Below are 15,304 nucleotides of genomic sequence, written 5' to 3' on the forward strand. Positions count from 1 at the left end.
ATACCACATACATATTTTGTGCATATTTGCACCAAACCCATAACAATCACAATGCTATTACACCAAAGAGCGAGGTATACAGTACAAGACTAAAATCAGCACATAATACCATTTAACTGATGATGCTAATAACGTGTGGATCTTTAAATGATTACTGCAAGTGCAATCAAATAAATACCAAATATCTTAAATATCTTTACATTATTGTCCACTCTGGTAGAAATAAATGAAAATTATAATATAATATAAAAAATATAACTGAATTAATTCTTTAATCTCTTTTAATGTTTCCCTGTATTGCTTTATTTAGAAGACTTCAGGCTAGGCACTGGACCGGTCTCTGGTGCCAGAGTGGAAATGTCATTTCATTGCTGGGGTGCAGTACAACATTTCAGGGCAGGAAACTCCATTAAACAAAGTCTTAAAAAAACATATTTTTCTATTTAAAGGCACTCATTTTGGAAGCCACTGGCAGCTCAGACTGCAAAGTGTTGCGCTCCACACTGGGCCCATTGTTTCATCAGTCCCATATGTGAATGCCTTCCCCTGGACCAACCCCCTGCTCCCCTCCATTAAAAGCCCAAATCTCTGTTTCTGTTTAAACATCTCCCCACACAAACCGCAGGTCCAAGTCTCATACACCGTCATTGTTTTATTAATAAGCAATGTCAAGAATGTGAAACTCTAGACACGGGTAAAACGATGAAATATTTATAAAGGTGCAGCAAGCGTGCCCTGCGTCCTATGCCAAACTGTGCTTCATGGGTCCTGCCACGGGGAGAAAACACGCTTCTTTCTCCTTTTTCATTAAACGTTTTACTCACTGTTCATGGTGAGGCTTCATCTGCACTCCATAAACATTAGTCTTGAAATGGTTTATGTGGTTTTTAATAGTGTCAGAGGTGCAAGGTGTGCCTTTAATACCACATTTTTCCCTTTTCTGTCCATAAAGCATGTTGTGAATGAGAATCTTATTTTAATTGCTTAGATTGCAGTGCTAGAAAAGAGGAAGGTAAAGTGAAACAGTGTCCCTGAGAGCAAAAAGACACCACTATAAGTGAGTAATAGGTTCTCTTTACACTAGCAATTTATCACAACCCTACCCTGCGTGGCTTCAGCCTCACCATCCAAACACCTCAAAGTGTTCACATTTTCACTAGACCTGTACATCAGAGCGTTTCCGTCTGTTTACATTGCACCACATGCGGCGCACGTCCACGTGAGGATTCCATTACACATGCACACTCAGTGGGATTGGTTGCATGTTTTGCGCCGCGACCTAACATGTTGGTTAGCATAAGAAAAAAAGGATAGGGAAGCCAGTTCACCAGATGTGATGTGCGAGCGGTTCACTTGACAGTTTGGACTAATGGCTGTCAAGGTTTATGATGTTTTACGGCGCAGGGAGATGTGCATAAATCTTCCACTGTTAGCCTTTTCCTAGCAACTGTAAAAGGTCTGAAATATTTACCAAACATTTTTCCTTGTCCTTTTCTCAATTATTGTGGCCCCACATTGCCAACATTTCTTCCAGTTATGCTATTCACAGAGAGACAGGCACACAGTCAGTGTTCTGAACCGTTTGAATGCGCGTTCTCACACAGCAGTGACATTGGTGAAAGAACCTGGATTCCATCAGCATTTGCCCTTAACTTTAACACATAATTGAATCTGCTTCAGAATTGTGGAGAAGGTTGATTCTGTGTGCTAATGAGAGCAAAGGTAATGATTCAGGGCTGTCTGCACTTTCATATGTGAACGCTTAGGGCAGCTCCCACACAAGAGCCGGATGCTCCAGTGAGCACCATAACATTTACTATACTTATCATGATAAAAATCTTACTACAGCACAGTTAATGTGTTCATAGCTACTGTATAAGATATGCAACCTCAAATATGTACCTTCACTGACTGGGGATGACTGAGTTTAGCTGTGAATATCACGTTAAACAAAGTAGCTTCTGTGAAAAAGTGCCTTTCTATAACACATTTAGTGATTGGCCATTAAAAGCACAGTGCCTGACATGCCGTACTATATCTACAATTGGGCAATATGTGCGTTTCCAAAACATTTTTTTTAAATACTTAGGGACTGCATGTTCTGGGAGTATCTGAGATTTTGGCTCAATGAGGACAATCTGCATGCCACTGAGGATTTAGAAGTTTATCTTGATCAGAGTGAATTGCTGGTCAGAGTACATTGATTGCTGGGAGTTCCACCTTCCTGATGTGTAGCGGAAGCTAACTTAAATGCAAAAAGTACCCCTATTCTAAGGTTCTATTACACTTGGCACTGCATCCACCAACATCAAAGAATCAGACTTTATTATTAGTACATTTAAAACTACACTTATTTGGTTCGCAGACAAATTTATTAGTTTTGGCTTTCGCCTCTCTCAGCAACCCAAGAGGTACATTTTTGCTTTGAACATTATCTTCCCACAAACTGTAGGCTAGTCCACTTGGCAGAACGCTGCTTCAAGGTCTCTCCCCAAGCCCCAGACCATCGCATTGTGAAGGACACCATGTACTTTGAGCATTTGCTATGATATCAGCATATAAGCCAACAGGGGAAGCAGAACCTCAAGTGACAGAGGGGCATAAGAACAACCCGACACATTCACAACGTCACCAATGCCACAAGCTTCTGCTAGCGCTGTCTGAGTCATGAGTGCACAACACAAACAAAATTATGCAATGCAAATGTAGAAGCAAATGCTTCAGGTCCACTTGGTGTCATCTGGTGATTGGGAATGAGTAATTACTAATTAAACTGAACAAGTGCTCCCGGGCTAGGCCGAGTGACACTTGTCCCAGGAAAAAATCCTGCCAGCACTTTCGTTCTATTAATGTAAGTACTATGGTCACTGACTCGACATGAAAGTCAAACAAGACTGGAATTTTACACAGTTTGCAGTGTTCTGTGCTTAATATTACATTTGAGTGCCGACCCATATGGAAATCTAATACACAGTTTTATAGGTAAGTCTGTTTTTATATGGGGACACGTATGACCATACATTAGATTTCTGTATGGGTATACAAGACATTTCAGCTCTCTTATTCTTAAATAACTAAAGGAAAGGGCGACAAACACCATATTCTTAATGTTCCACAACAGGGAGTGAAATGGCCTCAGATGCTTTTGTGCAATTTATCAAGGTCAGAGTGAATTACCTGTCATAGGTTTGATTTAAATGCAGTGAGCTGTTCGCCAGACCCAACTTAAAGAGCCACAGAACAGAAGCACAAATCCGACCGGGTATGACCAATTTCTACAGAGCTGCGTGTACTGTATCTTCGATTTTCAGTTGTAGGTACTTACAGTAGCCAGTATGTACTACCTTTACATTTCAAATAATACAACTCTCAATAGGTCACTTGGGGGAGTAGGGAGTCAACAAGGGTTCCTCTGTTTACCACTATATTAGTTCCTCCAAATTAAATACCAGATGCTTCCAATTGCTGTCAGTGAGAAAGGGGCCTCTCATCCATCATGTCTCCTGCAGTACTGTGTGGAGCACAGTGTAATTTATGCACTCGCTCACTGCTGAGTGCAGCACAAGAGGGCATAGGGTTCAGCTGCAGTCTTCCTGGTGTGCAGGTGTGGGTGACATAGTGTACAATCGAGCCAATCTGCTACTAAAAATACGATACTGCAACACTCTCTGCATGGAAGATTTGCGTTTACGTTTTAGCAATCTAGCCGACTGCCTTATCCAGAGTAACTTACAGGACACAACATTTCTTTGCACCATAGCAAACCATTTATACAGCTGGATAATAACTGAAACTATTCAGGTTAAGCATCTCACTTAGGGCACAATGGCAGCATCAGGAATCAAATCTACAGCCTTGGGAGTTTATGCCTTGCCTAACTGTTATGCTACACTGCCAACCTTTTATAAACAGATTTAATTGCCTAAAGTTATCTTAACAACCTGTCATTTCAAGACATCAAAACTTGACATAGTACTGTTTATACCAGTGAGTGCATACACTGTTGCACAGGATCCAGTGGTGTGAGAGAAATTCCAACTCTTTACCCAAACTGACCACAAACTATGAAGACCACTGGCAGGAAGGGTATTGCTATGCTATGTGTTGCTATGCAGACATTAAACTATTTTGTTTACTCTACATTACTCTACATTAGCAACTGCCATAGTTCACCAACTGTACAGTCCCTGTAGTAGCAATACAAAGACATACCACAATGGCACCTATTGCCGCAGTTATCAAGATCTTTACCTCATATACAGACTATATACGTGGAGGCACTATGAGTTCACAATGCAAGGTCAATCACATTACATTACAATATAACAAACACTTACCTGTAAATGAGAAAACTTGAAATCCCAAAGATGATGAGTGCAAGCCCAGATCCCACAGCAACAATCCCAAGAACAGGTAACTGAGCTATAGAAAAAGAACACAAAAATGTTTTTACTTCAATTCATTTTTTGCGGAGCTAATATACAAATAGTACACAACCCGGCAATCCATGTTTCAAGATTTTTTCAAAAAGGACAAAATTAACAAATATAATTTAATGTAATTGTTATGTGTTCTTTTTTTTCCAAGTAATACATATATTGCATGATATCACAGAAGTAACATGGATATTTTATTCTCTAGTAAATTCCTTCCATCCATGTCCCACCATAAAATGAAAAGTGCTTAGCAACATAATTTAGGGCAAAAGTAGTTTGAGGGATTTACTGGGAAACTTTGACATTATGTATGAAAATGAGTGTGTGTGCATTGCCGTCCCTAAATAATATAACGACAGGTACAGTACTGACTGCATTACTCAAATTCAAAGTACAAGTTCAATTACTGTATCACATCACGCAAAATGAATGCTGAACTAGTGTAACCATGAGGTATAAGAACATCCACTACCAGTAACCTAAAGTATAACAAAGTACAATACTATTTGATTTGGTATAATTTTTTAATGTCAGTTTGGAAGCTCGGTTTTACAGCATTTGTGTTATATGATGCGACATACAACTTTCCTTCAAAGATTATTGAATATCACAAATCCATTTATTCCTTGTAAACATTCCTGGTATTCTTCTGAGCATCGTTTTATCGGCAATTGCCTTGACATGGAGCAAAATCTATTACTCATGGGTAAAATAAAAATGTCTGAAAGTTATTAAACAGCATGGTCTAGGCTGTCATTTTTACAGACTTCATCGCCCAGAAAAACAAAGGACAGCTTTTTTAAGCATTCAATTATGTTAATGAAATCAAGTCCAACTGGTGGGCAGCATACAGAAAAAAGCAAACAAAAACAAATACGCCACATCCTACACATACTTACCAATGTATAATTACTGTGAAGCACACAGTGGCATTCAAGATCATTTTTTTCCAAAATAATGCCAGAGGGAAAAAGCAGGCTAAAATGAAGTTCCATTTTCCTGAAAGTTTTAACAGGTATTTCATGAACTAACCACTCTCCCAGTATCTCGGACACCAAAAAATTATATTGACATTAACTTGCATGGTGACTACTTATAGTATGTCTTAATTTAGAATACATTATCATTTAGAATATTATGAGCATAAGATTAATTTTTCAGTAGCATTACAATCTGAATGAAGCAAGCATATAAAATCAATGGGCCTCATGCAAGAACGACTCGTACGAACAGAATTGTTTTTAAATCACTTGTATGAGCAATTAAAGAGAACTTGGGGCTGTGTCTCAACTTTTGTGCACTCGTGCTCCCTGGTAATGGGCACGCACTTTGCACTTTGTTGTACGTCACTCTGGATAAGAGTGTCTGCCAAATGCCATTAGTGTAATGTAATGCAATTGTTATGTTCCTGTGTTCTGTCCTGTGTTAGTTTATCATTGTTTATCATCATTATTCTTGTAATTTCTTATTTTTCATATTCATGTCTGGTGTTCTGTTTATATTCATTAGTCTTTGCACTCGTCTTCCTCTGTGATGTCTGAGTCTGAATGTTTACTAGCCCAGTCACTCCCCTGTCTGCGTGCCCCACTATTCGGGTGTTTATAGTAGTTCCGGGGTTCAACCTTCCTTCCAATCTTGCATTCGTTACTTCCTGCTTTCTCTCCATTTCATGTTTGTATATAGCACTAATATACTAATCCCAGCTAACATAGAAGTTGTACAGTACTAACTAATTAAACACACTAATATGTTTGTCAAACTAACAAACTAACATTCACTAGTTTTGGGTATTTGTAATTTAAATCACTTAACTAACTAATTAACGCATCTCCAGTTTCAATTCTGTTCTGTAACTCCGCCTCCCTGTTCTATCACTGATTACTTGCTTAGTTTCAGCGAAGTATTCGCACCTGTCTCTCTGTATCTCTGCATCTCCTGATTCTCTGCAATTGTCTACTCCCTAGTCCGGAGCCGTTTGTATTACATGTGTGTCTTCCTGAATCCAGTCCGCGTTTTCGTTTCCCCCTCGTTATTGTGCTATTACCCATTCATGTGTCTCACCTGATCTTTATTTGTTAGACCGCCCTCTCTCCCATGCCCCGCCTAGTTTGTCTCATTCCCCTGTGTATTTATACCTGTCCTTTTCAGTTGCACCCTGCTAGTTCGTCTTGTCCTGTTCTGCTAGTTCGTTGAGTCCCAAGCCCTTTATTCCTTCCCCCAGTCCTAGCCTCCTTGTTCCCGAGCCCTTGTTCCTGAGTCCTTGCCCTTGTTTATCTGAATTTCCTGTTTTGACCCCTGCCTGCTTCCCTGGACTCTTCTTTGGTTGTTGTGGATATCTGTACCTCTGCCTTGTTGGACTGACTCCCTGGTTTTTGACCTTGGCCTGTTTTTTGACTCCGCTCTGTCTGCCCTTGGTTTTGCAATTAAACCTGCCATTTTTCTGCACCCCTGCCTGCTTTTGGTTCTTCTGTTCCCCCCGGCGTAACAGCAATGTGTTCTCATAAGCTTAACTTACAAGTGCACCAACAAGTCAACTACTTACAATGCAAGAACATCAGAAATCTGTTAATTTGAGATGCACTTGTACTATAACTTCATGACTCTTCTGACTGTAATCTGACACACATCCAACTTCCAGCAGCAACTGACATCTGAAGTGACAGTTAGCTAGCTAGCTATGTTATAGCAGAAAAACATATTTGTTATACAAATTTGTAGTGAACATATGTTGGTATAGTTTTATTTATGAAGTAAAAATGGAAAAATGCTTAGCAGTATTAAGGTTAAGGTATGAATGGCGGCCTGTAGCGTAGTGATTAAGGTACACGACTGGGACACGCAAGGTCGGTGGTTTGATCCCCGGTGTAGCTACAATAAGATCCGCACAGCCGTTGGGCCCTTAACCCTGCATTGCTCTGGGGAGGATTGTCTCTTGCTTAGTCTAATCAACGAAACAAACTCAACTTAATATTCACAGCTAACCTCAGTCATCTCCAGTCAGTGACGTTAGCTTGGATGCGCTGTATTCTAAGCTAGCTATCCAACTGCAGCATGCTGAGTAGCTCAGTCTGGTTAAAGATCTGAGACTTTATTCATTAGATGTTCCTAAAGTTACAACAAGGAACCTTGTGAAGCTAAAAGAAGCTGTTCACTGGGAAGAGACAGTGAACAGCTTTTTCACCATTGCAGGGATTTTAAGATTTATAATATTTTATTTCTGCCACTTTATTTGTATAAACCATGCACACAGATTATTTAAATTAGTGCCATTAATCATTACTGTAATATGGTCACGGCATTCTAGGCAGGAGTAATGTATCAGTATTTCTACATTGTCTGGCCATATGCTTGATCTAGGTCACAAGTTTTCTTTTAAAGCCTATGGCTATTTTTATCTTACTTAAACTATTACGCATTAATTCAGCTATTGTTCAACCCTCAGTAGTGCCAATAAAATGTGCTTATTTCAATAAAGGCTATGCCTATTCAATCATAAGATGACTTGTCTATCCAGCCAGATTTAATATAAAGAATAAAATATATTTTACATTAAGTATTGACTATTCCAGCAAATGGTTTGATATTGATCAGCCAATTTTGGTATTTCGAAAGTAAAATGTCTATAAATAAACAGAAAACATTGCCAGTGCTCAAGCCTTTCACAAATTACAGTTCATCACCTTCTTTGTCATTGTCACAGGTCAGAGATTGTCCACTATGAGGTACAATCAGGCCACCTCAACTAGATTTGTCACAGAGCTCTCAGTGGAGAATGGCTAAAGAATGCTTTTAGAGCATATGGAAGAAACTGAGCTGAAGTTGAGAATTGACATTTATTTTTATCAATGCTTACCATCACTGCAGGAGGGGTCTTCCATGGAAAACACACACGGTGGGTTATCCAGTGGTGGGCTCCCTTTTGGCCACTGGATTTTCTCCGTCTCTGACCAGATTATCTCTTTATTTGTTCCGTTATAATCCGCCACAATCTGTGTGGAAAAGAAAATGTGACGTACAATTATCCTCCCATTTCTACAATCCTTCCACAAGCCTCTGACATAAAGACAGCTTCATCAACACAGTTGGGCCTGCTGTTGGTAATAGCTGAACTCACCTGCCTGTGCTTCTCTGATTGATGACTAGTACCCAGTAGGCGTTTAGAGCTGAGGGGTCTATAACAGCTGCACTACAATGAGCCCTGGCTCACTGAATCTCTCACTGGACCAACTCTATCCTGCTGTAAACTCTTGGTGCTGGTCAGCCAGGGCCAACACAGACTAAATCTCGGTTACTAAAGTCAGGCTGCACTCAGATAGAGAATGCACTCTTGAAAGAAAAGGATAGCAGTCTGAAAAAATCCATATTTTCAAGGATTTTCTAAAACCAGTATATTGGAAAAAGAGAGCAATGTTTCAACTTACAAAGTCACAAAAGGTAATTAACACTAACACTATTTTAGGTTATACTTAGATTGTGGACACAACTTGCCAATGTGGCTCATTCACCATTGGTACTAGACCATTAAAGATCAGTGCTGATTTTTGGACCATGGTACAGTGATCAAAAGAGGCTGTGATAGTGATAGATATAAACCACCTGCCACCTTCATAACCAAGTCAACAGTAGGCAATCTAGCCGTGAACACCTTTCCTATAGGGGCATCCCTTGCAGATGTACAGTCTCTAGAATCCCAGAGGTCCTGGGATCACTGGATAATCAGTGGGAAGTGCTCTGACTGGACTGCCACTGAAAGACCCCCTGTCTGTCTGTACAAACACTGCTGTACCTTTCCCTATGCCAGACCCCTAATCTTTCCTTTACGGTAGCAGCATAAAATTCAACAGTTCCTGAATTCCTTGAGGAGTATCTGAGAGCACTTATCGATATCAATGATTAATCATATTTAATGAAATATTATTGCTTAAAGACCAGCAATTTACATTTATATTTATTCTTCTACTAAACTTCAACAAAATATGAGAGAACTTCATACTGGAAAATAATAAAGCCTTTCTGGCAAGCAGTTTAACATTTGCTTTTAATTATATACATGGCAACAGACTCTTAACAGTTTTTGGGTTTAAAAGTAGTTATTATTCAATTTATGGAGTAGAATGTCCAAGTACTTGGTAATGGTAATTATAGCATATACAACATATGGCTTGATTTATGCCATTGTCATTAATGTGTTGGTGTTGGTAATTATCATTAATATTTATTGTAAAAATGCTTGTTGTTGTTGAAATTCAAAATCACTCATTAAAAATCTTTAAAAATGGGATAAAATAGCAATGTATTTCAGAAGGTTTCGTGTTCACATTAAAAATCTTTTAAAATTGTATTTAAGTAGAACCATTGCCATATTTTCAGCAAAGCGGTCAAAATAATTTAACCAGGTAAGCCTTCAGTAAAACAATACAATTGCTCCAAAACTAAATTTAATTGGGCGAAATATGATGGTTTTGGGAAAAAAACATGTAAACTATTTAGAAAAAATATGGAAAATAAAGACACATAAAAAGTTAAGTAAACAGCTCAGCCATTCAACCTGAATGTTTTATAGATCTGAAATAAGAGATCTGTTTATACAATGGTATACTATACCACCTTATAACATGAACACTGCACTAAATACTGAGCGGTATTGCATGTATGTACTTCCACCTGTTAATCTAAATTGGCATGATATTGATTACACAGTATGCGTGTGTATGTGCATGCAAGTGAGTGCAGCTGTATATAGTCCGTTTTGTATTGGTTTCTAATTTGAGGGTGGAAGTATACCTTGTATTTGTTGAATGCAGGTTCATTTATTCTAATCCATAACAAAGTCAGACTTTTAATTCAATTTTTAAAAAGAGATAAATATTTGGCTGTAATAACCAGAAACACAAATGACCACAAGAGTACAAAAAGGCATCTGGATAGAATTTTAAAAAGGAGCCCCTCTGACTCTTCTTTTGCATGCGTAATCAGATGAAAACCTTAAACTGCGCAAAGGAGGGCTCCTGTACATATACTGAAAACATGAAAACCTTCAGGGGTGGGCTGCTCATCAAAAACAACCATCACATGTTCATGTATTCACTCAAGTCCAGTCTTTTCATCAAGTATTGTCTTGAATGAAACACTGGGCATAAAACATTTGCAAATAAAGAGAAAAAGTCAAGCATGAACTGCAAAATGGTGGATTTCTTCCTCTTGTGTTAAAAATACTGATCATTAGTAGATTAAAGACTTACACTGTATTGTCCAGTTTTGTGATTTGTCATGGCCCAGAGGTTGAAATCCATGTCCCTGTCATTGTTTTTGTCTGTGCTTAAAAGGCCTGTAACACCTAAAACAAAGGAAAAGGTCTAATTAGGCTGCAGCCATCACATACACCACATCCACAGTATCACAGAGAGAGCCAGACAGTAGTAACTTTCATACATTAGCATATTAACTGTTCCAGCTATCTAGTGGTTTCTTCTGTTCACAGAACCTAGGCCTATTCAGTATTTTACTGGATTAACATCATCCATCATCCACACATGCTCCATTTACTTTATTATTTTCTGTCGTAAATAGGAAACACAACATAGTTTGATTGCCTTCTTCATGAAACAAGTCAAGTATTGCATGCTTGATCCGGCAATGTTAAGGCTTGGTTCACATTAACGTCAAACAGAACATTTCCTTACTATGTCTTGAGCCAGCAAACCCTTTTTGGATAAGATTGGAAATATGTGTGTAAACCTCATGAATGAGAATGGTCTGCAGGCAAATCTTAATGCTGCTGAACTCCACCCAAAAAAAGCAGCAGAGATTGTTCCTGTTGTGATCAGAAGGCTGGCAAGAGGCCTGGTATTTTCAGCAGCAACACTGATTGGAACAGAAGGGTGAACACACCTGAGGGGAAGTTACAGTGCCAGGTTCCCCTCTGTTGGGGGGTTGGAGGTCATAATCTTTCATACCATAAAAGCCACTGTGGATGACTAAAGCCACTGTGGAATGAGTAAATCAGTTGCTTCAAAATGAGCCCAGCCAGGGTGATGCGATGCTTGCTGTATATTATCTTACTTATACCACTACTGCTTGCCAAATAAATTAATTATCTGCAGCAAAATCATGTTTACATGTAATTTATTAATATTATTTCCAGCTTCCATCAAATATCGTTTAAAAAAAACACAAGAATGGCTTATAGTATCTTAGCAACCACAAAAAAGCTGACAATGTTTTTAATTTAGCACAATTCATTCAATTTCACTAAATACAAAAATTTCCATTTAGTGTGAAGTGCAACTGGTTAAACGGTATTCACATAGGCTGTTGTAACACATGTGTAAATGCTCGCAAGCAAAGTGTTTTTATTCTTGGATTTTGTCACAATCAATGACATAATCAGTGTTTACTTTAAATACCTGAAAAGCAGCTAGCGAGTACATATCATATCTTATTTCAGGATCATTTTATTTTTTGATATGCAGAGGAGACTTGGGACTCTCAAATACATTGAAATGACCAACAATAAAAACATAGTCGCATTTGGAATCCACGCATACATTTAGCTACTGTAAATTTGTTCACCAGTAGTAGTAGCCTACCACCTTAAAACGCAGAAAGAGCAGAGAGAACACGTCCCACTGGAGTGCAATTCTTCATAACCATGCCTATAAGAAACATTATCATTAGGAAAGGCACTTCAGGCCCTATTTCATTCTATTAATGACGATGTTTCAGGAGGCGAAAGCAAAGGCGCTCTTTCTGCAGATTATGATTTCTATTTTTGCAGGACAACAAGAAGATCACACTTCAAATAGCTTGTTGCGTAATTCGCCATATGCACAAGCATAAGGCAAATTATTTTCTTTTATTTGAACCAGTGCGCCGTGGGCCTCAATGTATTTGTGCTTATATGGGATGCTGCTGGCCAGATTTGGAGTGTTGGCAGTTCCCATAGCAGAGGGAAATACTCAGGTGTGAGACAGCAGCCATTATACGGCGGTCATTACAAAGAAATAATGATTGCTACTCCCTTCACTCCAGGCCAGACCAAGTAAAGTTTTATGAAGAATTTGAGTTCAAACGCGGTCATCTCTCATCTGAGTTCAAACGCCTGCACTATTCAAACCAAAGCATTGGGATGATACATCTGCATAGAGAAAGGTAGTCCCCAAATCTCTGTCACTTGGGTCCACCTTCACCATTGCTGTTCAAATATGTATGGGTTGATAGTCTGAGCTGCATCAGAGCCATTAGCACTCACACACCACTGTGCAGCTAGTGAGACATGCATTTAGCTACCCACCTAAATGCATCTTTCTCTACGGCAGAGCATTGTATTCATGACCAGTGCCTGTTTTACAGAAGGCGGGGGGACATAATCTGGATTGCAGTGCTGTTTCTGACTCAGGGTTTTGACCCCTGCACTACTTTGACAAGGTCACCCTGATTTGATTCTCTTGGAATTGGCAGGCGGGAGAGTGGTAAGACATGGGGGCTTGGACATAGACATTGGACTTCTGGCTGCAGTTTATCTTTGTTTGGATAGCTCACAGATTTCAGTTTGAAAGATGGGCTCCCTGTCATGTTGTCACAGTTGATTTATTTATTTGTGATGATGACAATAAAGTCATTAAATGTAAAAAACAAGACATCACATTAGCCACTTAATAAGTATTTTCTATTCTTAATAAAGTGTATTGTATCTTTTGTTGTTCTCTTCCAGAACTTTCCAACACTGACTACACTTACCCCATATTTTCCTGTTTCGCATCTTCTGTGTGATGTTAATTCCATCGTTCTGTGATCCTCCTTCAGCTAAGGTCTCATTCAGGGCATGTGCATATAGCATGAAGCCATCATAGAAAGAGCCAGCAATGAAGTCCTCCTGAGGAGCAACACACAAACAAAGCACTTCAATGAGACCATGAATAAAGAAAACAGACCATTTGTGTCAATACCTTTTTCAAGTACAAAGTACAGAGAACAAAGTACATTAATATATTTCATTTTATTTCATTTGAACCTGGTGGCCTTGTAGGCATGTGAGAACGAAGGCATGCATTCATTAATTGTCCATTAAATTAAGGTTAATCACCATGATATTTTAATCATAATTACAACACACATACAAGCCATGATTTATATTTTGTGTCTTACATTTGGAAGTTTTGAATACCAAATCACACAATTATAGACTTTGTTTATTTAAAACAATTACAGTATGTTTAAAGATCCATTGATGTTTAAAGAGCTTTGGAGCGAGGCCCTTAGCAAAATAAAATACAAATTTCAAGACATATTTATATATTTAATGTTTACATATACAGTTTTCATATTAAAATACACATAATGTTATATTTTCACAGACTAATCCTAGACATACACACATTTCATTTGAACATAATAACAGTCAAATAAACTAGCAAAAACTTAAAATGTTCCATAACCTAAATGCTATAACCATACTGTAACTATTAAAAAGCTTTCCAGTTGTTTAGCCAGTCAGAACTGCATTTGCCGCATAACAAATAAATGCTTGGACCATGCAAAATAGAGAGATTACATGGAACTAAAATATGACTTTAAATTGGATTTACAGTTTAGCAGAGTAAAAAAATGAACAGGTGTTGTGAAAAGCAGACATTGTTTATTTGTGCTGTGTAAATCTTTTTAGGTGCTGTGCCATAGAGCTTCAGGAAGACTCTCTGTTACATCACGGTCCACGTCATATCAGCACCCCTTTCGGGCCTCCTTGCAATCCCACATTTTCCAGAATATCTCCCAAAAACAGAGCATGCTCAGCACACAGCATGTAACACAAAGCAGCAAAAACAATGTTTCTCATTTCCCCTTATCTTCCTTATTGCCTATGTATGCAGAAATTCTCCAGAAATGGCACATAGCTCATTCAATACATGGGCAAGCTGTTCCAAGTCACTGGAAATGTAGTTGAATTTTAACCATTAGCACATGTCTCATGATGCCAAACAACACAAAATGTGAAACTGGAAACTCTATTGACTCACGGGGATAGAGATATAAATGACTGTAATTTCAGTCTAACCTCAAAGTTCATAGTTGATGGAAATATTGTGCAGGGTTAAAATGATATACTTGCTTCTGTCACATGGATTGACCACCATGTCTGCTGTCTGTCATTTTCAAACTCCCTACTACCTATGGCTGCTGCTGTACGCGATCAAAGTTCTTGAATATTTAATTAATTCATTCATCCATCGAGACTGGGTAAAACCTACCAGAGATGGCTCCAGCTGGACTGAAAACTCCTGTTTCGCCCTGACATGGAGCTCCCGCTGAAAGGCTTTGTATTCAGGATTGTCTGGTTCTTTGGCCGTTATCACAAACACAGACTGCAGAGAAAGAGATAACAGTGAGGATTGTGAAGTCAAGGAGGAAAAAGAAGAAAAAAAAAACATCGCAAAATTGATTAATCCTTTTGTGTATTTTCACCTCAGTTATGTAGCAATCAATGCTACATCAATGCCTCTTCTGGGGAGAAAACATTACTTTAAAGTCCTTTAAAAACTTAAAAAGATGTGTTTACCCCATTTCAATTGGGTCTTCTCTTGGTGAAAATGGAAGAACTGACATCATAGATTATAGAGTGGTAGGATGGAAAAGAAGCGCCCCCGCCCCCGTCCACCCACCACATGTTTCCCATATCTGACTGGGACCAAGCCTAATCTTTGCTAACCAGCTAATGGTATGGCTCTTTTTCTAATAAACAGCATAGCTCATTCAGTAGTTCCTTGAAAAAGTAAAACAATAGGCTTCCTCTATTTGTTTGCTTCCATTACAGTAAGAAGGCTGATTAAGTCATTCTGAGTTCAGGATGTCGGAGAATAAATATTGTTTAA

General features: G+C 38.6%; 1 protein-coding gene across 1 annotated transcript in view; it reads right to left on the reverse strand.

Moving 5' to 3' along the window:
• npr2 (natriuretic peptide receptor 2) overlaps positions 1 to 15,304 on the reverse strand; it is a 66,704-nt gene that overhangs the window by 39,297 nt on the left and 12,103 nt on the right. Inside the window, exons 3-7 of the mRNA XM_061263110.1 lie at positions 14,684 to 14,797; positions 13,176 to 13,311; positions 10,679 to 10,773; positions 8,290 to 8,425; positions 4,338 to 4,422 (exon numbers count right to left, since the gene is read on the reverse strand). Of these exons, the coding sequence (XP_061119094.1) occupies positions 4,338 to 4,422; positions 8,290 to 8,425; positions 10,679 to 10,773; positions 13,176 to 13,311; positions 14,684 to 14,797 (566 nt within the window). The remainder of the gene's footprint in view (positions 1 to 4,337; positions 4,423 to 8,289; positions 8,426 to 10,678; positions 10,774 to 13,175; positions 13,312 to 14,683; positions 14,798 to 15,304) is intronic.

Source organism: Conger conger, chromosome 12 (assembly GCF_963514075.1).
Source record: "Conger conger chromosome 12, fConCon1.1, whole genome shotgun sequence".
Classification (NCBI taxonomy): domain Eukaryota; kingdom Metazoa; phylum Chordata; class Actinopteri; order Anguilliformes; family Congridae; genus Conger; species Conger conger.